This window comes from Aulostomus chinensis, chromosome 17, assembly GCF_037954235.1.
Source record: "Aulostomus chinensis isolate RoL2024-O1b breed Wild chromosome 17, RoL_Achi_v1.0, whole genome shotgun sequence".
Taxonomy (NCBI): domain Eukaryota; kingdom Metazoa; phylum Chordata; class Actinopteri; order Syngnathiformes; family Aulostomidae; genus Aulostomus; species Aulostomus chinensis.
The window spans coordinates 26,629,633-26,653,093 of NC_141336.1; the positions used below are offsets into that span (position 1 = coordinate 26,629,633).

Here is a 23,461-nt window from a genome sequence, read left to right on the forward strand (position 1 = left end):
TGCGTCCTGTCTTCCTGCGCTCCTTCCTGTGATGACCCCATGTGTCTCACCTGTGGTTATCTCGTTATGGCTCCTCGTGAGGTCCCAGCCCCTCTGTAAGTTTAGTTTTCAGCCTTATTTTAAACTGGTTCTGTTTGTACTTTTACATGTCCAGGACTTAGTCCTGCCAGCCCCTTTAGTTTGATCCTTTGTTTTTTCCCTCCTGTTTATAATTTGTACTCTGGTGGTGTTACTTTGCCTTTTTAGTATAAAAGACTCTTTTGGTTGGAACTCCTTGCCTGCAGTCTGCATTTGGGTCCTCTTTTCCCCTCATGTCCCGACAGGTGGAAGTTTGGTTGGTGTGAAGTTCCCGTGACTGGAGGCGGTTGTCGAGCAGGGTGGGCGCACACACTCAGATGAAGATGTATTCAGAGCTTCCTCATGGTGACATTCAGAATCTATCAGCTTGAATAAATAATAAAGCTAATCTTAGCAGCCATCTGCAGATTTCAGCAGCCATCTCACTGCAGCTCTCCTGATCCGGAGGAAAAGCACAGCGAGCCTTTCTTCTCGTGAAAAGCCTCATAAACAATGAATGACGTGTGTCAGAAGTGCTCTTTTTATTTTGGGAATGACAGAGAAACGGCCATCCATCCCTTCTCCTGCTGAGAGGTCCTGAACGACGTCTTAGCGCTGCAGCTTTAGTGGCAGCGATTCACAGATCATTTTATGATCATAAAATGATTCTGGTGGTCATCATGATGAGGAATCATGACGTATGTCACAGGTTCAAACCCAAACAAAAGAATATTTCACACATCCATGTGAGACAACTGGGTCAGAACGGAGGCCCGGCCCGCTGGTTTCACAGAGCCCTGCACCGGACTTGCAATAATTTTATCCGTGGCGTTTTTACTGCCACGCCTCATCAGACAAACACGTTAAAACCCCAACTGTGACACAATCCCTCAAAGCTTTACTGCCAAACTGTTGGTGGAGAGAAAACATTCACAATTATTGCTGAATGCAGCAAATTCTAGTCAATCGTCAATGCCAGTGGTTTTAGATCCACTGAGAGCTTCAGTGCCAGAATCAGCTGGAACAGAAGTAAACGGACTATTTGTGTTCCTTCCCTGAGAGGAAAATGTAGTTTATGGTGTGTGTGGGTGCCTGTGCACGTTCTAGTTGTTGAGAACCCATCCTGGTTCTAATCAGCTGGTGGTACAGCAGATAGATGGTCACGATGATCAACGAATACCTCAGCCAGCAGCTGCACAGATGGAATATTTATCCCACATGCAGCTGCTGCATGACTTATGGATGCACCGAGACTTCATTATTCAAGGAACACAATGACAACATGTTCTCCTCTCCAGCTTCCTTCCTGATGGAGGCTGAAGCTCATCAGAGTAACTAAGAATATGAGTCACATTTCAAGGCCAGTATGAAGATCTGTGTGTTTGTGAACATAGTTCCTGTGGTTCCTGTGGGTCAGACACATTCTGTGAACCCACGATTTGGCCGGTTACATTCTCAAACCACGAAACACAAAAACTACTGACATATTTTTTTCAATGGAAGAAGGGAAGGGGTGGCATAGTGGTGCAGTGGTCAGCACCTCACAGCCAAGTCAGTCATAAGGGTTTCCTTATAATGTGACCTGGAGGAAGCAGGCATAGCATGAAGAGAAGACGGAACCAGATACCAGCGCCACATTGACCATATCTAAGAGGGAGGGGCTAACGAGGGGAGAGAGTCTTGGAGCAGCTTAGTTGGGATGGGGTCTAGGAGACAGGTGGAGGTTTAGAGGAGGACATTATTGAACTGAGCTCATGAAGGCTGATGGGAGAAAAACTGTCCAAGTGTGTGTCTGGTCCTCCAGCTGCCTCTAAGGTTCTGGGTTCTAGGGGCCATGTTGTCAGCTGATGGCAGCAGGAGAAGAAGTTTCTCCTCCAGTAGAGCTGTGGCTCTCTGTCAGTCCACCCCCCGCCACCCTGAACAGGATAAGTGGTGGAAAATGGATGGATGGATGTTTCTCCAGCTGGCTTCAGTTTTTTTTGTACAGTGGAACTACCAGAGTCTGAATGTATCCTAATAGGTTAGAGGACCTGAGCAAGATGGCGGCAGCAGAGACGCGTCCCACAACCCTGCAGGTGGCAGCTGTGAATGTCTATGCCAGGGTTCTAAATGGGGGCCTGATATCAAATGAGAGTTGTTTGCAGCTGCAGCATAATTAGCATCAGATCACTGCTGTGGCAGGAGAACCCTATTGTAGGACAGGAGAACCCTCTCCTCAGAGGTTCTCTGTCCTGCAGCGGACCGGCTCTGAGCTTGTCACATTCATCCTTCATAGCAGCTTCATTTCCATGGTAACAGACAAGAAAAGCAGGTGGGGCTGCTTCTTGATCGGTCCCGGCTGCATTATAACATCTAACGCATTCTTTATGCATGTCATTCAGCAGCAGCATCTCTGATTGGACTGCAGGGATATCTGAACAGCTTGGATGTGTCATGACTTGTTAGCAACTGACCTTTGACTGCTGGGACGATAGCAGGACATGGGGGGGGGGGTCTCAAAAGTCTTTCAATGCCCTAAGAGAACTAGTGAGCATTCTTCATTGACTGTGAAAACCTGTTGTATATGGGACAATATTCTGGACTCAGAGTCAACGATGTCTGCTGGACTCGAAGTGGCAGCTGACAGCTCTGACGGTGGAGGTCCAGCACCTAAGAGCTGGTCTGGGATGTGAGATCCTGACCGCCTGTCCAGCAGGAATGAACATGAAGAGCAAAGACTGCCCCCCTGTGGAAACAACAGAACTGCACAATAGGCCTCCTGGGGAACCCCCAGCTGGGGTCCCAGGGGGCGGAGGATTTCTCAACACTGGAACCCTTCGTACTCATTTATTAACTCCGAGCATCAAATCAAGAACGGTCCACTTGTCTGTCCTGAGGCTGTGCTGATGAGTTGGCTTGCTGCTGCGTCTCCGTTCCCCCTCCCTCTCTTGAGGTCTCTGCCTTCATCTTCCACAGTGCAGTGACTTCAGGAGGGTTCTCCTGCCCCTGGCCGAGGGCTCAGGGTGTTGTGCCGTGTCCAGATTCTGAAGGTTCCAGGCTGGATGAGTTAAACATGATTGATGGATGTAACATTTTCCTCTACGCTGGTCATCGAACACAAGAAGACAACATAGCAAAGCTTTATTGTCAACTCCACGAGCAGAATCAACTAGAAGTTTAATAACCTGATAGCTTGGACTTCACGTGTGTGTGTGTGTGTGTGTGTGTGTCACTGTTAGTTTAACCCTAAACTGGCATTAACACTTGAAATGAAAACTGTTCAATGAAAGGTGATCAGATGGAGAACCTCCAAGTTCCTGAGCAGAACCTTTTTCACACAAGGATGCTTTAATGATTCTGGTTCTCCTCATTAACGATCTTCAGTGAACAGTCCTGGAGGTGGAAGCAGGTCAGGAGGTCTTCAGTGTTCCTGGTTCTTCATGCTGAGAACCGGGTCCACCAGTTTGTTGTGAACATGCATCAAACCTACAATGAAAACAAGCAGGAAGAACACAATCAGTGGCAGGTGAGTAGAACCTTGGAGACGCAGCGGCTGTCTTGCCCCGCCCCCCTGGAGAGGACTGATGAAGATCAGCTGACTCAGCAGGCTTCATCACTTTTAGATTTCTGCTTTCTTCACAAATAAAAAACATCTACCTTTAAAGTACTTGACAGTTTTCACCCGCAACTCCAGCGTCGCGTCCTCGTCACAGACGAAGATGGTGCGGGGGTGCTGCTGGAACGCCGACACTGTCCACATGTGGTTGACGCCGTCCTCGATGGCTTTGTAGAGGGCGAAGGCTTTATGTGCTCCGGTGATCAGGATCATCACCTGAGCAGCAGGACAACACGTCAGTCTGATCCTCCAGCACAGAGGCGGAGAAAACAGGAAATCGTGTGGCATACAGACCACCGAAGAAGAAAACTAAAAGCTGAGGTGAGTGATGGAAGTGCCTCCCCCGGTCTGAGGCAGGAGCCCAGAGCTCCCAGTCGTCTCACCCAGTGGGGCAACTGGGAGCCGTCACATTTCACCCATTAAGACTTTTGCCTTTCTCCACCTTTACAGGCTGGATTGTTCTTGTTGTTGACTAGCGATTCTTACAGGGGGACCAGGGAATTTAATCACAGCGTTTGGTTCTGACCTCATTGGCGTCCATTACAGTTCCTACTCCGACAGTCAGGGCCATGGTGGGAACCTTGGACAGGTCGTTGCCAAAGAACCGAGCATTTGCCACGATGGTGTCCTTGGCCAGGGTCTTCACTCTGGTCCTGGAGACGAGGCTGGAACCGGGCTCGTTAAAGGCTATGTGACCATCTGGGCCGATACCTGGAGACGCAGCACCGAGAGACGGGAGGACTGAGCTTTATCCTGCACCAGAGACAACACTGTCATGTGATCAGATCTGTCACGGACGGACCCCCCACGAACAGCTGGATCCCTCCGGCCTCGGCTATCTTCCGCTCATAGGCCCGACACTCGGCCTCCAGGTCCTCTGCGTTGCCGTCCAGGATGTGAGCGTTGGCAGGATCAATGTCAATGTGCTTGAAGAAGTTGTTCCACATGTAGGAGTGGTAGCTCTCCGGGTGGGCCCGGGGCAGACCTGCGACCACAGAACAGTCAGGACCTCCACCTCAGGAGTGAACTCATGGTGATGTCACTGGTGCTGCCGCGTGACGGAGGCACCCGCAGCCAACGTGCTGGCGGTGTCTCAACTGTGTGTGTGTGTGCTCCTATTGAACTCACCTACATATTCATCCATGTTGAAGGTTTTCACATACTTGAATGAAATATCTCCTCTTCTGTAGTACTCTATTAATTTCTGATAACAGCCATATGGAGTACTCCCTGAAAGACATGAGCATTCGTGAGGACTAGTCATACTAGTACTACTGGCACTACTAGTACTACTGGTGGTAGTGTTGTTTTAAGCTCATATTGCTAACCTGTGGGGAGGCCCAGAGTGAAGAATCTGTCAGCGCAGGGGTGGAAGTGGATGATGCGGTTGCGGATGTATTTGGCGGCCCACTCGCTCGCCAGCTCGTAGTCGTCCAGGATCACCAGCCTCATTCTGTCTACAAACACACACACAAGGTGAGACTGTGAGAAGGGTTGCAGTTTTTTGGCTGATAGCAACATGTTTGAGCGCAGTGTTGAGGGGTTTTATGATGACATCGTGATGGACAGCCACGCCCTCACTTCCTGTTGGTTTTGATGCTTTAAGTTTCACATGTGTGTCTTTAACCTGCATTACTTTGCATTACCAAAGTTACACACACACCTCATTTGCAGACCTTCAATCAAATCAAGCAGTGTGTGTGTGTGTGTGTGTGTGTGTGTGTGTGTGTGTGTGTGTGTGTGTGTGTGTGAGAGAGACTTTGATCAAACTGCTTCCACAGCCAAACACTGACCGAGCCTCTGAACCGAGCAGGACAGGAACAAGTGTCTGTTACCGGCTGCTGTCGTTGTTCAGCTTTGATTGGCTGCACATCATCAAGATTCCCGTCTTAAGATGAACCTCAATCAATCAATCAATCAATCAATCAATCAATCAATCAATCAATCAAATGCAACTCCGTGGTGAACAGGAAAATCACCGCGTGGACGGAGGAACTCTGCGTTTCCATGTTCACGGGTGCGAGCTGCTACCGAGGCGGACGGTCACGAGCGCGCGAGGCGACCGGAACCCGCGTGGGAACATTCACATTCACATCCGCGGCCAAGAAACTCCCGTCTCCTCTGGCAGGTGAACCGCTGCTGACTGTTCTTAGCGTACAGGCATCCGTGAAGGTGTCGTGTTTTCACCTGATTCAGCTTCTTACAGCTGCTGCTCTGCGCCTGGGTGGTCACATGGGCCACTACCGGTCATGTGACCTCTCCGCGGAAGTTCTGCAGCCAAACGAAAATAGTAAATATTGTTCATTTTAGGGAATTAATAACTATAATAATGAGATGTTGTATTCATCTGAAAATGAAAGCTCGTAACTTCAGCAACGAATGAGGTCTTATTTTTTCCATCTTCTTTTAAATCGTATTTTCCAAGAAGAGGTGCAGCGACCTGGGGGCCGCAGACTCCACAAAAAAGGAATTTTTGTCTCAATAAACTGGAGTGACAGTTTCAGCTCAGTTACAAACTGTTAGAACGTCTGGAACTTTCCAACACACAACTGCACAGGTGATCATTGTTGTTTAAATGTCGCATTTCAATTCTTGAAGAGTTCACTGGTCCTCCCTGTGGCCCCCAGCAAGAAGGTTGAGGGTGGAGCAGTGGTCCTCCCTGTGGCCCCCAGCAAGAAGGTTGAGGGTGGAGCAGTGGTCCTCCCTGTGGCCCCCAGCAAGAAGGTTGAGGGTGGAGCAGTGGTCCTCCCTGTGGCCCCCAGCAAGAAGGTTGAGGGTGGAGCAGTGGTCCTCCCTGTGGCCCCCAGCAAGAAGGTTGAGGGTGGAGCAGTGGTCCTTACTGTGGCCCCCCAGCAAGAAGGTTGTGGTGGAGCCCCGGCTGCAGCACGGGGTCTTTCTGGGTGAGTCTCCATGTTCTCCCTGTTCCTGCTGGGTTCTCTCTGGTACTCCAGCTTCCTCCACAGTCCAAAGACATCAAGAGGGACCAGGTTAATCCAGACTCTAAATTGACCGTAGGCGTGGCTGGGAGAGCCAATGGTTGTCTGTCTCTATGTGTTGGCCCTGCCATGGACTGGTGACCTGTCCAGGGGGAAGGCTGCTGGGATAGGCTCCACCCCCACCACCCTCAACAGGAGAAGAGGGAGAACATGGAGGGATGGATGGATGGAGGGATGGATGGGTGAAGGGATGGATGGATGGATGATGGATGGGTGGACGGATGAATGATGGATGGGTGGACGGATGAATGATGGATGGGTGGATGGATGGAGGGATGAAGAGTTCTGGATCAAATTGGATTCTGCTACCTTTCTCCTCTGATTGCTGTGACCTCTGATTGGCAAAGATAGGCAGTGGGGGTGTGGCTACCCCACTGTAAAGAAGCAACCAATCAAATTCTCCCTGGTTTGTTTAGGAGTATTGATACTCAGTCTTCGTGTCACAGGTGTTATTTTACACCTGAAAGAAACCAAACACCATCCAAGATGTTTGGCTCCACCCGTCCAGCAGGGCTGCCTTACTGCCGTGGTTGGGCGCCGCCTCCACTGGTGAGCACACGGTCGTAATGGACAGTGGAAGCTGCACCATAATGGAGACTGGTGTTTAAGATGCTGAGATGTTTCACTTCAGACAGTTTGATCGACTTTATTCTTCAGCTGCTTCTCGTCCTTCTAGAATAAACCAGTGGCAGTGTGACATCATCTCGCAGCCACGGCAAGCGAATGTTCCTGCATCAGAGGTAAGCCAATGACAATAAAGCCTAGCTTTGAACAAGTGGACGTGGAACGCTGGTCCGACCACCGTTACGTTACCTTTGTGTAATCTGACCCTGTGTCACTGTGTTCTTCTTCTGTTATTCTACATGTTTGACCCGTACAGGTTTGCTGTTTTTAATTACAGACACAACTAACAGGGGCTACATGAATACTGGCTGTGAGTCAGACCAGCGCCAAAGGAAAGAAAGGAAACATCAACAAACAAGACAAAATGAAAAGTGAGGAGTCTCTGGTATCCAGGAGTTCGCCCCTGTCAAAAACCTCAGTGAGCCGCTCCTCTGAAACTCCACCAGCTATGAAAGTTGCTTTGGCTGAAGGCGCACTTCCTGTCTCCAGGTCCTTCAGACATCCACGTTCAGAGCATGAGGAAGCTCCAGTCCATGGCGCTATGCAGCTGTTGTGATGTCACAGTCCCGTGACCTCTGACAGCGACTCCAGCAGTTGGAAGTAGCTGTACTTGATGTCAAACTCCATGTCATACCAGAAGTTCACTGCAGCAAACACAACACAATATTCACTGACCCTGAATGGCTCTGTGTTTGGGGGTTTGGGGGGTTACTGGGGGTCTTCCATACCTGCGATGCAGCCATGTGACTGCTGTACGTGGTGGAACCAGAGCGACGGCAGGTATAGCATCTCTCCAGCCTTCACAGTGCAGCGCAGCGGCCGTGCATGTCGGTACCACGGGTATCGGTCCAGGTCTGGGTTCAGAGGGTCCAGAGGGATCCATGGGACCTGATGGAGGTTTAGAGGAGATGATGAGCGGAACGGAAGCTTTTGAAAGGGAATGCTGAAATGAACAAGGACACCTGAACGCACCTTCTCTGAGTCACTCTGATCAACAACCTCGAAGTCACCGTTGTCCTTCTGACAGTAAACAGCAGGCTGATACTCACCTGAGGACACAGCACAGATGGTTGCCATGGTTACTGTAAAAGGTACTGCACTATTCATTACTGATTGGAAGGTCAGGACAGAAGAGGATGAAAATGCTGCAACAAATTAGTTTTGTTTTTCTCATGAATCAACTTTGTAACATTGAACCAGACAACAGAGGTTAAATGAATCCTGTGAGGGGTCAAAGGTCAGCAATATTTGAGTGAGGATTTTACATTCGATCAAACCTCAAACTTCCTTCTTGTTAAACCCAGCAACATACTTCTGCTTTATATCTGAGCGCCAGCATGGCTACACCTGGTAAATATGGAGGAACAGTTCCAGAGTGGACTGGTTCTGAGCTGGACTCTAAAACTCCACAGCTGGAAGAGTTCAGCTCTCATCAGTGGAAGTTTTTGTTGACAGAAACGCTTTGCCTCTCAATCCTGCTGGATTTTCACCTGAAAATCAAAGCAATGAGGAGGCGGAGCATCAGGCTCCTAGAGAGAGGAACAACACTGTCGTTGGTGACATTCCCACCACGTCCAAAACACACCTACGACTAACTTACAGACGAATGACAACCACTTTGCACCTGGCAGTGAGCTGTGTCAAACCATGTGACTGAACTGGACACGCCCCAAAGCCACTGAGACTGTGGCCATACGTCACTTTACAGCTCTGGCTTTGAGGCGGGATCATGATCTCTTTCATCCTGTCATTTTTGTCTCAATAGCTCTGACATCTCAAACCCTCAGGACAAATGGAGGTTGCAGCCTGGTTGCTACGGTTACCGTAGGGGATGAAGGGTCGGTCAGTGGGTGGGAGCAAGATGAAGTTTTTCAGGCCAGATATCACACAGTAAAGATTCTCGTAGTGGTCTTTGTGCACTGAAACAGAAGCAAAGGGAAAGGTGTCGTCGTGCAGTTTCCAGGGGGTTCGATGTCTCTGAGGTCAAACATTGAGATCTTACTGGACGTGACTGCACTCGCCTCTCCCAGCCAGAAATTCACTGCATCCGGCAACTTTCCTGATGAAGAGAAACAGATGAAACATGACAGCTGCTTGATGAGTGGCGACTCTACAGAATCCGAGCGCGCACAGTAGCCACCCACCCAGCGCCGAGCTCATCCACGCGACGTGCTGCTCCACATCGTCCGTCAGCTCCGGCAGCTCATCCAGCAGGTTGGAGCACTGCTTCTGAACGTAGAAGACGCCACGCTTGTTCACCTGAAACACACACTTTATTATTTTCTTCTTCCTTGAATGTTGTATGTTTGCTGTGTTTACAGAAATGTCTTTCACTTCCACAAAAAACGACAGTGAACTAGAAATTGCATGAAAACCAGCGAATATAATTTCTGAAGCAATAACTGAGCACTGAAGAGGCACTCGACATGAAACGTTGAATGATGTATTAAAATGTGAAACAAATGAAGGTTTGTCGAATTAAAAAGCTGCAAAGATGATCTGAATGCATGAAATACGTTGTTAACGAGGCCTCAGGAGGGAGAACAGCAGGACGAGGGGGAGGAGCTACGTTCAGGAACACTCACCAAGGGACTGAACCATTGAATGAATGTGACCGTCTATGGGATGGGGCGTGAAGGCTTTCTAGCTAAAAGCAGAACTACAACTGAAAAAATTGGTCCCAATGATGAGCGAGAAAAAAACCCTGGCAGTTTTGCTCCTGATGTGTCATCAGTGTGACGATGAAACGCCTGATGTAGCATGACTGGCTATTTAGAGTTTCCTTCACCGTCATTCTCACCAAACATCCACCGGTCGAAGCGTCCCCTTACCTTTCCCTCGATGATGTCGAGCACCGAGGAGAAACTCATCCGACGCTCCTCTGGTATCATGAAGCGATCACCGCTGACAGCGTCAGCATAGCCATTAGGAGTCACCGCCACGCTGATGATCTTTGACCCAACCTTCTCCCTGGAGACGGGAAATATGTTGTGTCACCATCCTGCTCCTCTGATAAAAACTGCAGCAGTGCAGGTGTTAGTGGGCGGGGTTTCCTGACCTCAGGTACTCTGGCGTCCACCTGGTAAGAGCAGGCCAATGGTTGACGGCATTGCGGATGATGCATGGTTTATTTGGGCCAATCCAATCGCGGTAGAACTGAAGTGGGTCAGGTGGCTCCTCCAGGTAGGGCACCGATTGATTTAGATAAAGATCTGACAGGAAATCAATAACTGATCAGCAGAAACAGCATTTTGGTTTGTTTCAGTATCATGCTAGATTGAGACAGCATCCAGAGTCTTCACAGCAGCAGTATAATCAGCTGACAGTAGGAAAATCAGGAGGTGCTCAGTACTCCTAGCCACTGGATGCTAGTTCCAAGTGTGGCGGTTTCATTACTGATGCGGAGGATTGGGACGGTGTTCCTGCTGGAGTGGTGAGGGACTTCAGGCATCACGTCAGGAACCTTACATCAGCATCGATCAGGCTGAATTACCGTGTGCGTAAGGTCATGAGTCATCATGCAGCTCAATTAGAGGACAATCGTCTGCTAAATCTGAAGAAAAGTGGTTTGAGAAAGTCAAAACTATGAACATACATTCCAAACAAGCGCAGCCATGACCCTGAATCTTCTGTTGCTGCAAATTTGTCAAGCGGTCAAAGATCTCGATCCTCCTCTGAACCTCAGGTTTAAGAGCATACAGGAAAGAGAAGGCGTGGAAATTTGGAGAAGAACAAATTGAGGAAGTCACTGAAAATGAGTCTCTCTTGCACTGTCCTGTGGTTGTGATGCTGGGTGAATGTCTGTTCACTGCTGGAGCGACCAGGACAGCCCGGAGGAGTTGTTTAGGTGGCTGGTTTGTGAGCTGGCTGAGGGGATTTATTTGAGCTCCTGCTGCTTGTTTTAAGGAACTGACTGTGTCTTGTTCGCTCTACAAGCCGGACATGACGTACATATGTGACATCATAGCACATCACATCAAAACTAGCAGCAGTAGCTTTATTGGCAGTACGAGCAGTAATAGTATTACTAGCAGGGGGGACGTTAATCGTAGTACTGGGAGCAGTAAATGTATTCTCACCGCGAGCCTCCAAGGAAAACTCCGCTAGTCGATCCTTAACAGCCTTGTTCATGTTTTGTCACAGCTATCAGCTGATCATCAGTAATCACTGATAAACTGGTCGTCCGCCATACAAACCCAATGCGCATGCGTTCAGCCCTGCAGCGGTGTGGCTACGTTCGCAGGTCTCCCCCTGCAGGCGGGAGGGCGAACTGCAGCAGCACCGTGTTCCTGCTTGACGGTTGGAGTCGCGCTGTCAGAGCCGCGGTGGCTCGTGTGAGGTCCAGGACCTGCAGCAGGAGCGGCAGGCGAACGCTGCCTCTCTGAACATCCCTGTTCACGGGACAGGGTTGATCCCGAGTGGATGAACAGGAAGCGTAACCGAAATAATCGAGTCGGGGGTGGACAGAGAGCTGGTGGAGGGACAGACGCGCTCTCAGCACTAGAACGACCAGGCTGGCAACAGAGGACATGAACTGTGATGGCAGGAGAACCATCGAGATGTTGCTCGATGAATCAAGTTATTTCACTCATTCTTCCTATAGAGAAAGTTTTAAAGAGCCCCAGTTACTCTGTTTTTCGAATATTTTAGGGAAGATCAAATGAATTTTAATGACGCGTGATGATGAACTGCGTTCAGGAGTCGTGAGGTTCAACGTAACTCTTGGTCGCGAATGTGTGGTCACGTGGATCAAGATTGGAAAAAACAGGCAAACCAGGAGGCAGCAGTCTGGGGGCGCGAGGGCGTCGTGGGCCTCGACAGCGTTTAGATTTTGCATAATTGAGCAGACAAAGGCTCACCAGTGTCGTCACACCAGCTGGCGGGGAGTGGACGCAGGTGCTGTACTCCATCAGGTGAAGAACACACTGTCACTCATGCTCAAAATTCGCCGGCGCGCCACGCCCACCTCGTGTGACGCTGTTGAACAGCCTCCCGGAGCTCTGGTGTCCGGAGGGACGCGAGTGGAGGAACGACGGGTTTTTGCTCCGAGGGGCGCCGCTGCGGCACGTTTGCACATCTGTGACCGATAACCACCAATACACGCCATGTCGCTTGGTGAGTTTTTGAGAATGTGAAAATGGTCTAAAGGCAATATAATACTACTACTTCTAATCATCATAATAACAATAATAGTGATAATCATCCTCGTCACAAGTCCTTGCATTTAAAGGTCTTTTGCATCATTGACATTAAATACATTAATCTCTGATGAGGCAGAAAGTGCTAGATTTATCTGACAGCTAGTTTCCGACTGTAGTCCCTAGAAAAGGCGAAAGGAAACCAAAAAAGCACTAAATATGACTGGCTGGTAAAACCGCTTCTTGAAAGAGGCTTTAATTGCCAAGTTTCAAGGTCTTCTACAAGGCCACGTAAAGGTATGTTCCCTCTAAAATCCTCTGGACGTCGCGATTATTCTATTTCCGAGCTTAGAGACGGCCCGTGAACAGCTCACAGGCAGGCAGCTCTGCTCCATTTCAGCCCGGTCTGTTGTGTTTTCCGCCCCGCCGTACTGACCTTTTAGACCCGCTCGGAAGAAATGGGAACCCCTTGATGTGACCCCACTTCATCGGCGAGAGACACAGTTAGTCACTGGGCCGCTGGACACACACGACCCCAGCTCACACGCCTGCTGCCGCTTCTGCACCGACGAAATAGACGGTGAGTGGTTCCTCCCCGCTGGTGGAGCTGGAGCCCGGGCCCGGTTCGCTCGTGGCAGGTGTCCTGCGGCTGCGTCGCGGCCTGCCGGCACTCTCGGAAATCGAGCCCCGTGGTTCGTTTTTCAAGTCCGAGGCCTTGGATCCAGTCAGCTGAGTATAAGGATGCGAATTTAAATGTCGCGTCGGCAGTTGATTTTCTAACCGAAGTCGTTGGACTGTGAAGGTTTTGAAAAGCATCAAGTTATGAGATTAAATTAAATACAACTTTTATTTCATTTGAAGTAGTTGGTTCGATACTAATGCCAGCTAGCCGGCTAACGTTAGCCATTTTTCCGTATTTCTTGACCTGTCCCCTGCTTCTGTGCCGGCTAACTCATGAATAACTTTATCCGAGGACTCAGTTGTGCACCTGATATCGACGTGTGTGTGATTGTGTTTGTGCTTCATCTGTTTCACGAAGTTAATTTGTCAGCGGCCTGTCAATATCGCAGTTGTGACCAGTGTTACGTGAGAGTCACCGTTGGTAGAGCTAAAGGCTAATGCTGGGGAACAGGCAGCAGGTTCGTCACTCGGCCATAGAAGCCCCGGGACCCGGGCGGGCAGCTCGCTGGAGGGCTTCGTGCTGCCCTGTCATACCCTCAGACACTGATATGTGGCTGGTGAAAGAAGAGGGCTGCTTCTGCAGTAATTCACGGTGTGAGTTGCGGTCACACCGTTAGCTTAGCTCGGCCAGATACGGCTACTCATCCTTGTTATTCATAACAAGTTTGTCTGCGGCTGTTTCTGGCAGCACAAATCTCGAGTCACGCACTTTGGACTGATTTCAAGTAGGTCAGTGCGATACGGAAACGGATCACGGCTGAACAGCGCTTGTTTATTTCATAATTATATTTTTATATTTAATCTTGACGACACTAACGTAGTTGCAGAAATCTAGAAGCTTCAGTTGGTCTGCAGCGCTCCTCGCTAGATGTTTTCATCCGAGTTCCAGAGCTCCATGTCGGCTGTGCGGGATGAGCCGTCCTGAGCTCTTGGCTTCGGAGGTCTTTTCTCATCAGGTCAACAGGAGCAACCTTGCCAGGCTGGAGACTCTCCCAAAACTCTTGTGTTCTAGCAAGTTGTGTTTTAAGCTTGAAGAACTTTTGAAGACATAGATAGATAAGTCATGTTTATTCTCTGCTGTTGTCATGGCAACAACTATGTCTTATTTACTACTACATACTTCGAGGTCCAGTCACCTTTGCTTTGACTCCAGCTCAATGAGGCCCTGTTTGTAGCAGCCGGGTGGTCAGCCCAGTTCCCTGTGAGGGGTCTGGATGGGTGATGTCGTGAAATGGCCCCAGCTGGTCCTGGCTGTGGTGCAACTGTGTGTTTGAATTTTAAACGAACACACTGAACCAGACGCCAGCAATTGGACCGATCGCCACCGTAGTTTACAGCAGTCGTGTGTACAGAACCTAAAAAGTAGTTGTTTCTTATCAAAACAGCAACATCACATAGAAGATTATTCAGAGAACATTTAGATGATTAAAGTAAGTTTCAAAACAGAAAACAATCCAGACAGTGTTGGTGTACTCATCATATGATAGGATTTCATGAACAGTTCTTAATGGATGATGACGCGTTTCACTGCTCCTGTCACACACTTGGTTCCATCTCCAGATATCAACCAAGTGTAAGCAGTTATTTGAGAACAGGGCGATAGAACCAGCCATGCTCCTGCGAGCTGCACTGACATTTTGTTGTTCGACTGGCCAGCAGGAATGGCTGCATAAATGCAATCATTTGTAGTTTTTTTTTTCTCATCTACTGAAACTCTAGAATTACTTTTGCAACTAGAGCTGCATCAGTTAGGTGATCAAAAGAAAATTAATCAACCATTTTGATCTTTTTTCTTTGTTTTGTTTTTTAATGTCATGCTGCTCAGTTGTACTGTATTTTAATTGCCCCTCGGGGATAAATAAAGTCATCTGAATCTGAATAATTGCTTGATCATCGCAGGCTTTGACAGTAAATGATGAACTTTGTTTTTGGGATGTAGGATAGACAAAAGAAGCTGAATTGAAAAATTTTATAAGCATTTTTCAATTATACTTGATAGCTTACAGATTGAATTATTAATAAGGAATCATTGCTTCTTAACGCCCTTTTTCTGGTGAATGGTGAAGTTCTGTTAGCTTTGATGGTAAACTGAATCTCTGGACTGTTGGGAGAATATTTCTTTTGACACTTAACAAATTTCAATGTCAAAATGTCATGATAGCCCGTTATTAAGTTCCCCAATCCATGTCCTTAACGAGCAGCAGGGGCTGCCGGATGCTGCATCGATATTCCTTTCACTGCATACAACATGATAACATGCAAATCACTTATGATGAAAAATCGTTGATGATGTCATTTAGCAACTTGGAGAGGTTCAATGTACTTAATTTATGTTGATGTTATGGTGTGAAATTTGAAGAGAAAGAAAAGTTAGTGATTCTATGATGTCGATGGTGGCTGGGCCTGCAGTTGAATGTTCTCAACTGTGTGATGAAATACCGGTGTTGTGAGAGGATCTAATGTCCCTCCTTCTCGATGATCCATCGGATGAGTAGAGAGGCAGAAGTAGCGGAGGAGAGCAATGTGTCAAATTTTCATTTTTCCCCAAAAAAGGCACCAGATCCAACCCTCTCCACACAATCAGACATTTCTAGAGGAAGCACTGTGATGGTAATGTTGCATTCGGTGTAACTCATCTGGGAACGTCAGCTTGGTCTCCTCATACTGAACTGTCTCTGAAACTTTTGTTTTGTTTTTGTAATAATTGAATTCTGGTCGGTCTCACAAACCTTGAGCGTTTGAAATGACAGCCGTTGTTTGCCCCAATGGCCCGAGTGTTGTCAGAAGGAATCGGTAATGGAAAAGAAACAAATGCATTCCTCTGACCTGGACACAGGACACAGTGAGGGGTTAAAGGGGGTGACAGCCAAACCCTGTGACTGACTGGGCGATGGCCAGCGTCACCCGGGCTGCTGCCGTTGCCTGAAGGGAGAATGGGTGAGGAGAGAGGGTCAAAACGCTCCCTGGCAAGTTGTGATGATTAATCTGTGATAAGAGGATCTGTCTGAGCACAGCCTGTTTATATCCAGACAGGCCAGCATTCACACAGGCTGGCTGGCTGGCTTCAAATTAGGCCCTAATCAACTAAGCCAGCACCCACCAAACTCCCAGCATGCCCTGCTGCTCAGTGTGGATGTGTACTGACATGGTTACTGGATTAACTTTTTCTCTGCCGTCCCGGAAGCTCCACGGCAGTTTTTCTGTTGAAGTGTTATTGTTGCTCTGTGGTTTGAATAAAACTTCAAAAATAAGATTAACGAATACATTAGGCAGAATCATCTTTTGCATTCTGTAGTACAAGAAAACTGTATCAAACACCGGATGGAGATGTCTTTCATGAAGCTCGTCGCGTGAGTCACGTATGCACACATGAATTCCAAAAATACACAGGAGTGCTGGATGCAAATCACCAAGGTGCTGTACCTGACAGCTCAGAGCAACACAGAAGTGCTGAGTCAGGCACTCTGTGCCTCATCACAGTACAGATCATACAGTGACTTACTGCTGTGTGTGTGTCCTGTGCACACTTCACTGAAATGCAAAACCAAATATTACTTTTTTCCTCGTAGAAGACAAATTGCAGATCACATCCCTTTGTTGACTCACTCGCGACGATCCTGTGAGATGAAGAATGAAAACAATATTGAGTGTCATGCCCTCTTGACGTTGCTACTTTGTTCACTTGCATTTCTGTTGTTGTGCAGTGACTCGCGGAAGCTGGCCAGCCAATCACTGCACAACAACATGGTTAGCTTCATCACGCCCAGTTAGCTGTAAAGCCCTCAGCAGGGGCCGAGTTGCGCCAGTGTGCCACTTCGTTCTTCCCAAGCATTTGGTGACGAATCCAACAGAGAAAAGCCTCAGCGCTAAATTGTGAATCTTTCTTTCCAGCCTGTGTTCAGTTGTTGACATATCTTCCACTCCTCTGTGCAGGTCAAGAGACTACATGTCCCAGAACCCCCTGTGAGAGCGAGTGACTACATTCTTGTCAGTGTTCTTCTCCTTCATCCAGTTGGTTGGATGAGTCCCAAACAGAGACGCAATTGTGAGCAGTGATTGGCACTGAGCCAGACCGGGTAGCCAACAGGGAGCCAGGTGAGAGGTCACGTGATGCCCGAGGGTTTGTGCAGTTTGAGACAGTAAGAAGTCACAGTGCTGTTGTTTCCTCTCACTGACCAAAAGTTGAACTGGACACTCAACAGTGTTGTCTGTGACTAAATGACTGACCTGTGATTGACCCACCTCTCAACCAGCGTCTACAAGAGGAGCAGTGCGGCTAATGAAGGAAACAGATTTAAAACTATTTGTTTGTATATTTGAAAACATGAGGTTAACATGTCAAAATTACAAGAGAAAATGAAATATTCTATGAAAATTTAAAATCCAGATATGGGTGGAAAAGGTGAAATTTAACCCAAGACATTCAAAGTGAGGTGATGTAGTTCCCTGGAACAAAACCCAAAGATTTTTTGGGAAATTTTTTAAATGTTTTTTTTTTTTTAATCTTAAAAAAAAAGTCAAACTGCCATGGCCCCAATATGCTGCCATTGAAAATGTCACAAGTAAATTATTCAAAAGTATGTTCTTTTGGACAAGAACAGCTTAATTAAAATAGATTTAGTGATCAGATCAGTGATTCTGTGTCAGATGTCACATCAAGCATTTAAAGTCAAAGTGAATTTAAACCCTATCGCCACCAAGCCCCGGAGCTAACGTGTGTGTACATGATGTGTAAAGTGTGTGTTGTATGTGTGGGTCCCCAGGCCAGCCATCATGGCGGACGTGGACCCAGACACTCTGCTGGAATGGCTGCAGATGGGTCAAGGCGATGAGCGTGACATGCAGCTCATTGCTCTGGAGCAGCTGTGCATGCTGCTGCTCATGTCAGACAACGTCGACCGCTGCTTTGAGACGTGAGTTTTATGGACTGATGACTGACACAGGCAAGCGTGGACTCGGCAGTGACCCTGCTCCCTCCCTCTGTCCAGGTGTCCTCCCCGGACCTTCCTCCCGGCGCTCTGCAAGATCTTTCTGGATGAGAGCGCCCCAGACAACGTATTGGAAGTCACTGCCCGAGCCATCACCTACTACCTGGATGTGTCGGCAGAGTGCACCCGGAGGATCGTGGGAGTGGATGGCGCCATAAAAGCATTATGCAACCGGCTCGTGGTGGTGGAGCTGAACAACAGGACCAGCCGAGATCTGGCTGAGCAGTGTGTCAAGGTAGGACGATAATTGATGATAATTAGTCTGCCCCACTTACGTGGTGGCTGAGCTGCCTTCCAGATTTGCGTTCATCTCCAGCACTTTTCTCTCAGTCAGCTGCATCTAAAGATCAGACTGGAGAGTTGGGCTGCATCCACTCTTTAACACAAGAAACCTTCCCCAGGTTTTACAACAACAGGCTCTGAGGGGCTAGACTTTGCTGGGCTGGATTTTGGTTGATCATAGTTGTGTCTTCCCAGTTGGTGGACATCTTGATTGAACGCCAACCAGCTAGAGCTTCGCAACATGGCTGCACTTTGACCTCTCATGTGGCCTAAGAGAGAGAAGCTGTGGTGAAGCAGCAGGGGGCACTTCGCTTGTGTTTAAACACCAAAAGGCGGAGCCTGCTGGATGCTAACAATCATGTGGGTTTCCGGAAGGGAGTCTGGACTAGAAGAGTGACATCATCACCGAGGAGTCTGCAGGAGAAGTTTGTTCTTTGGGACCCTCAGAAACAACAGTGAAAACCTCGTTCAGTTTGGACTCAAAATGCTACACTTACTTTTTCCAGGTTGTCCTTTCCATCATTTCTTTTGGACTGTCCTTTCTGAGAAGTGCTTGCATGACACATGTTTACAAGTTCAAACCTATGGGAAGACCAATTAACAGGTCTGATGGCGGTGCAGTTGTGCACTTGAATGGTTGCTGTGCACCGGATATTACCGCTCCACCTACTGGCCAGAGAGATGAATGTTTATCTGGTGACTCAGCAGCTTAAGTTTGTGATGTCATCAATTTTAGAGTGACGTGTCATCAGTGGCTATTTGAGGATCTGCTCTTTGACCTTTGCTTATCATGAATGGGGTCAGTGTGTCATTATCCAGCATCAGAGGAGGTTCACTCAGGACAGGGCTCATTCATTTTAATGATATCGACACCATCAAGAACCCTTCAGTCAGGGTCTTAATCAGTAAAACTGCCAGTTTTTTTTGTTATTCGATGCAAATGCGAGGCGACGGTATGTTTTTACAGGCCTGGTTTTGCTCTAATCGCTTAACAAGTGACTCTTTCTGAACAGAGCAAGATATTTCTAGCCTTCAGTGAACATGGCTAATGAAATACACATGTACATACTGCAATGTACTATATATACATATTATGCCATTGGCATGTTATTTCTTAGACATGGTTTGTCTGCATTAAGACTCAGTGTTGCCATGAATGAACATTTCTCGCCCAAACAACTGCATTATGTCAGATTCATGCCTTGATGTCACACTTGAACACAACATAATTTTACAGAGCCAGCATTGATCACGTCACAGCAAAAGCTAATTCTGTCTTGCTTATTTAGCTAACTGGTTCTTATCCTGGTGATTTCAACACAGAGTTAACAATAAATTACTGTTTTGGAACTGGCAGGACTTCTCGGTGTGCAGCTCTGGTGCCTTGAGTGGGTGTGATGAGGACTTTGCCTCTGCAGGCTGTAGCCCAAACATTTTTGAATTTCATGTTTTGTAAAAGCGGAACAGGATCCTTTTTATAGAACCAGGTTTTGACTTTTGCCCGTAAGGCCAACTGAGCATGCACTCACTCTTGTCCCGGCTGACCCGTATTGTGTTGAAGCAGGGTTGAGTCACATATATCCCTCTTCCCCCTGCTAGCACCTCCTGGCCTGACCACGTTGACCTCACCACTGAGCTGTAACCTGGAGCCTGACATTTAGTTGGAAGTTCCAGGTCCTGATTTATATTTCATTCAATCAGTCATTTACATAAACCAGACTTGGTTTCACGTACAGTGATCAAAGTGCTGTCACACCCTCGTTGGCTCAGCAGCATCACTTGATGTGCCTCTGTAAAACCAGACACTTTGTTCACGCAGTTGCTCTCCCAGTGTGAGAAGGCCCTGAGGCTGAGAACTCCTGACCGGTGCTGAGTGTCGTGCCGTATCTTGTCGTCACCGCGGGCACGAGATGGTTACCCTGCGCTACCAGACATCCATGAAGGCTCCTCACAGGACAGTTGGTCTTTATTCTGACCTCACTAAGTTGAAGCCCCCTGTGCCACAAACTGATCTGCTGTGCTGGGAGACACAAAGCTGCTGTTCAACCTCCTCGTCTGTTTTTATGAAGTAAAATGCTGCTGGATCTCCTGGTGTCTGCTCTCTCTAGGACCATAATTTAGTAGTCAAATTTTAAGATGCGACGGTCAGATTAGTTTTGTCACGTACGCAAATGTTATGTTCATCCGGACATGCAAACAACGCCAGGAGTTTCACAGTGTCTCCAGGAACTGAGTTGGGATGACGGCTCCTTCCAGTGTAGATTTGACTGATATATAATTTTATTTACCAGAGCAAATGATGCTAAAATAACAATATCAGGACTGCAGACAGGACTATAAAATCTGAATGTATGATTTGTCTGGCCTCTAACATAATCACATGATAACAATTGTAAAAATGCTGGTTTTGTGAATAGAGTTGATCAGATCAACTGCAGGAAGTTTGTCCTTCAGTTTGATCCGTCACTGAGGTCGTGCAGATCTGGGAGCTGTTCTTCATCAGTGTTGCATGAAGTCCTCACTTGAGTGAAACATTTTTCAACTGAACCAAATGACACAAATTCTTCTCCATTACCTTTGCCTGATGCAGATTTTTGTCTGTGTGTGTTGGATTTTTCTCCCTGATTCATGGATGTGTTCGTCCTCAGGTGCTGGAGCTGATCTGTACCCGGGAGTCCGGTGCTGTGTTCGAGGCTGGCGGTCTGAACTGTGTGCTGAGCTTCATCAGAGACAGTGGCCACCTGGTCCATAAAGACACTCTCCACTCAGCCATGGCTGTTGTTTCCCGGCTCTGCAGCAAGATGGAGCCTCAGGATTCGTCTCTGGAGACATGCGTTGAGTCTCTGTCCAGCCTCCTCAAACACGAAGACCACCAGGTAACAAAAGAGTCTGTCAAGAATGAAGAAGTGGGTGCACCACTCTGGTTTTTCTACTTCCAGTGACACGCCTGAGCTCTGGTGTGTCGTGACCAGAACCCTGTGAGCTCAGGCAGTCAGTCTAACTCAGTTTGTCCTTCAGGTATCAGATGGGGCTTTGCGTTGCTTTGCCTCGTTGGCTGACCGTTTCACCCGCCGTGGGGTCGACCCTGCACCTTTAGCCAAACACGGTCTGACTGAAGAGCTGCTGTCCCGCATGGCGGCTGCCGGTGGCACTGTGACAGGCCCCGCCTCTGCCTGTAAGCCAGGCCGAACCTCCACAGGCGCTGCCCCCTCAGCTCCTGACTCCAAACTGAGCAATCAGGTGTCAACCATTGTCAGCCTACTGTCCACGTTGTGCAGGGGCTCGCCACTTGTCACGCATGTAGGTCAACCCTTCGCAGTCATAGCTGCCAGAGTTCGTGATTCTTTTAATTCAACCTTACCTGGTATTGTCTTCAGGACCTGCTGCGCTCAGCTCTGCCTGATTCGATGGAGTCCGCTCTAGGAGGAGATGAGCGCTGTGTGCTGGACACCATGCGACTGGTGGACCTCCTGCTTGTGCTTCTGTTTGAGGGTCGCAAGGCGCTGCCCAAGTCCACAGCGGGTTCGACGGGTCGCATTCCTGGCCTACGACGCCTGGACAGCTCAGGGGAGAGATCGCACCGACAGCTCATCGACTGTATCCGCAGCAAAGACACTGACGCACTCATTGATGCCATCGACACCGGAGGTGACCACTGCCTCAACACCACAGTACCCATGAGCCTCAGCGAAGTTACCACCAGAGTTGATAAAAAAAAATACAAACTGAAGAATTCAATTCTTATCCAAATGTGAGTAAATTGCTGACTGGTTTCTGTTGCAGCCTTTGAGGTGAACTTCATGGATGATGTGGGACAGACACTGCTCAACTGGGCGTCAGCCTTCGGCACGCAGGAAATGGTAACAACGAAGCGCCTCCGCAAGGATTCAGAGCCTCCTTTTTCCTGTTCATTTTTGACCATCTGCATGTTTATTGATTCAGGTTGAATTCTTGTGTGAGAGGGGGGCGGATGTCAACAGAGGTCAAAGGTCATCCTCACTACATTATGCTGCCTGTTTTGGACGGCCACAAGTTGCCAAGGTAACAAATGTTGCGGGTCGTGATGTGATTTAAACATGATGAAATGTGTGCGTGTATGTAACGTTTTCACTCTGGTGTGTGTGTGCGCGTGTGTATGCGCACATGCAGACTCTGCTGCGCCATGGAGCGAATCCTGACCTGAGGGACGAGGATGGAAAAACTCCCCTGGACAAGGCGAGGGAGCGAGGACACAGCGAGGTGGTGGCTATCCTGCAGTCGCCAGGTCAGTAGAGGAATCTTGTTTATCACTCTGCATCCTCCAACCGTTCACCACGCCGCAATCTGGTGACCAAGCTTGTCCCAATACTTTGGTGCAGAAATATTTATCTACACAATGTATTCTCATTTTAAACATGTTATTGTTGCATGTATGACCTAGCTTGACATGGAAGTGTCGTCATATCTAACCCTGACAAGGCTCAATCGTGTCACTTGAACTCTCGTCATGATAGGGGAGGTCAAAGGTTGTGACTAGCCCCATGTGTTGCAGGAGACTGGATGTGTCCGGTGAACAAAGGTGATGATAAGAAGAAGAAGGATGTGAACAAAGAGGAAGAGGAAGGCAGTGAGCCCAAAGGGGACCCAGAGATGGCTCCCATCTACCTGAAGAGACTTCTGCCTGTTTTTGCACAAACTTTTCAGCAAACCATGCTGCCTTCTATTAGGTAACTATCCCTTTGATAACGTTCTTGAGCTCATTCGCCACTCGCCTGCATGCATTTCAAACCTCCTCAATATAGTTAAAGCTGCAGTGCATCACATTTTACATTTTTACAGCTGAAACACTAACGATGCAACAGCGGAGCCCTTGATGTGATATTCTGCACCATCGTTTTAAGTCTTACTGACAGGTACTCTTGGGAACCCTGAGTGTTTGTGTGCGTGTGTTTTTCAGGAAAGCCAGTCTGGCTCTGATTAGGAAGATGGTTCACTACAGCAGTGAAGTTCTGCTTAAGGAAGTGTGTGACAGCGAGACAGGACACAACCTGCCCACTGTGCTAGTGGAGATCACTGCAACTGTCCTGGACCAGGAGGTAGACTCACAATCATCAAGATGTA

The 23,461-nt window shown here is 48.2% G+C and overlaps 3 protein-coding genes and 1 long non-coding RNA gene across 16 annotated transcripts in view; 2 read left to right on the forward strand and 2 right to left on the reverse strand.

The window, feature by feature from the left end:
* Positions 1–3,175: 3,175 nt before the first annotated feature.
* Positions 3,176–5,936, reverse strand: LOC147246981 (glucosamine-6-phosphate deaminase 2). 7 transcript variants are annotated; one of them, XM_086183052.1, is made up of 7 exons: positions 5,840–5,936; positions 4,981–5,109; positions 4,781–4,882; positions 4,455–4,637; positions 4,179–4,363; positions 3,694–3,868; positions 3,176–3,522 (listed from the first exon to the last, which is right to left on the reverse strand). In XM_086183052.1, exons 2-7 carry the CDS (start codon positions 5,102–5,104, stop codon positions 3,458–3,460), a joined length of 834 nt encoding a protein of 277 aa, XP_086039178.1. In that variant the 5' UTR covers positions 5,105–5,109; positions 5,840–5,936; the 3' UTR covers positions 3,176–3,457. The 7 variants fall into 7 exon arrangements, with proteins under 7 accessions (XP_086039178.1, XP_086039184.1, XP_086039179.1 ...); XM_086183058.1 differs by lacking the exon at positions 5,840–5,936 and adding an exon at positions 5,632–5,833 and having other exon boundaries at positions 4,981–5,105; XM_086183053.1 differs by lacking the exon at positions 5,840–5,936 and adding an exon at positions 5,632–5,833.
* On the forward strand, positions 5,557–9,762 carry LOC147246982 (uncharacterized). The gene is made up of 4 exons (XR_015109832.1): positions 5,557–5,780; positions 6,251–6,552; positions 7,325–7,388; positions 7,550–9,762. It is a non-coding gene; the product is annotated as an uncharacterized LOC147246982 (long non-coding RNA).
* jmjd7 (jumonji domain containing 7) lies at positions 6,417–11,494 on the reverse strand. Of its 2 annotated transcripts, XM_086183050.1 has the most exons (9): positions 11,352–11,494; positions 10,331–10,484; positions 10,104–10,242; positions 9,417–9,531; positions 9,275–9,331; positions 9,096–9,191; positions 8,245–8,321; positions 8,001–8,160; positions 6,422–7,916 (listed from the first exon to the last, which is right to left on the reverse strand). In XM_086183050.1, exons 1-9 carry the CDS (start codon positions 11,401–11,403, stop codon positions 7,831–7,833), a joined length of 936 nt encoding a protein of 311 aa, XP_086039176.1. In that variant the 5' UTR covers positions 11,404–11,494; the 3' UTR covers positions 6,422–7,830. The 2 variants fall into 2 exon arrangements, with proteins under 2 accessions (XP_086039175.1, XP_086039176.1); XM_086183049.1 differs by having other exon boundaries at positions 6,417–7,916; positions 8,001–8,321.
* Positions 11,495–11,580: 86 nt separating this feature from the next.
* hectd1 (HECT domain containing 1) overlaps positions 11,581–23,461 on the forward strand; it is a 39,280-nt gene continuing 27,399 nt past the window's right edge. For 3 of the 6 annotated variants that reach the window (XM_086183045.1, XM_086183044.1, XM_086183047.1), the window contains exons 1-12: positions 12,766–12,990; positions 17,025–17,186; positions 17,855–18,004; positions 18,080–18,314; positions 21,010–21,237; positions 21,380–21,661; positions 21,739–22,009; positions 22,145–22,221; positions 22,304–22,402; positions 22,511–22,625; positions 22,893–23,067; positions 23,298–23,436. In XM_086183045.1, coding sequence (XP_086039171.1) covers positions 17,865–18,004; positions 18,080–18,314; positions 21,010–21,237; positions 21,380–21,661; positions 21,739–22,009; positions 22,145–22,221; positions 22,304–22,402; positions 22,511–22,625; positions 22,893–23,067; positions 23,298–23,436 — 1,761 coding nt within the window. In that variant the 5' untranslated portion in view covers positions 12,766–12,990; positions 17,025–17,186; positions 17,855–17,864. Of the gene's footprint in view, positions 12,388–12,764; positions 12,991–17,024; positions 17,187–17,854; positions 18,005–18,079; positions 18,315–21,009; positions 21,238–21,379; positions 21,662–21,738; positions 22,010–22,144; positions 22,222–22,303; positions 22,403–22,510; positions 22,626–22,892; positions 23,068–23,297; positions 23,437–23,461 lie in introns of those variants that run through there. The other 3 variants (XM_086183042.1, XM_086183048.1, XM_086183043.1) reach the window with 2 other exon arrangements.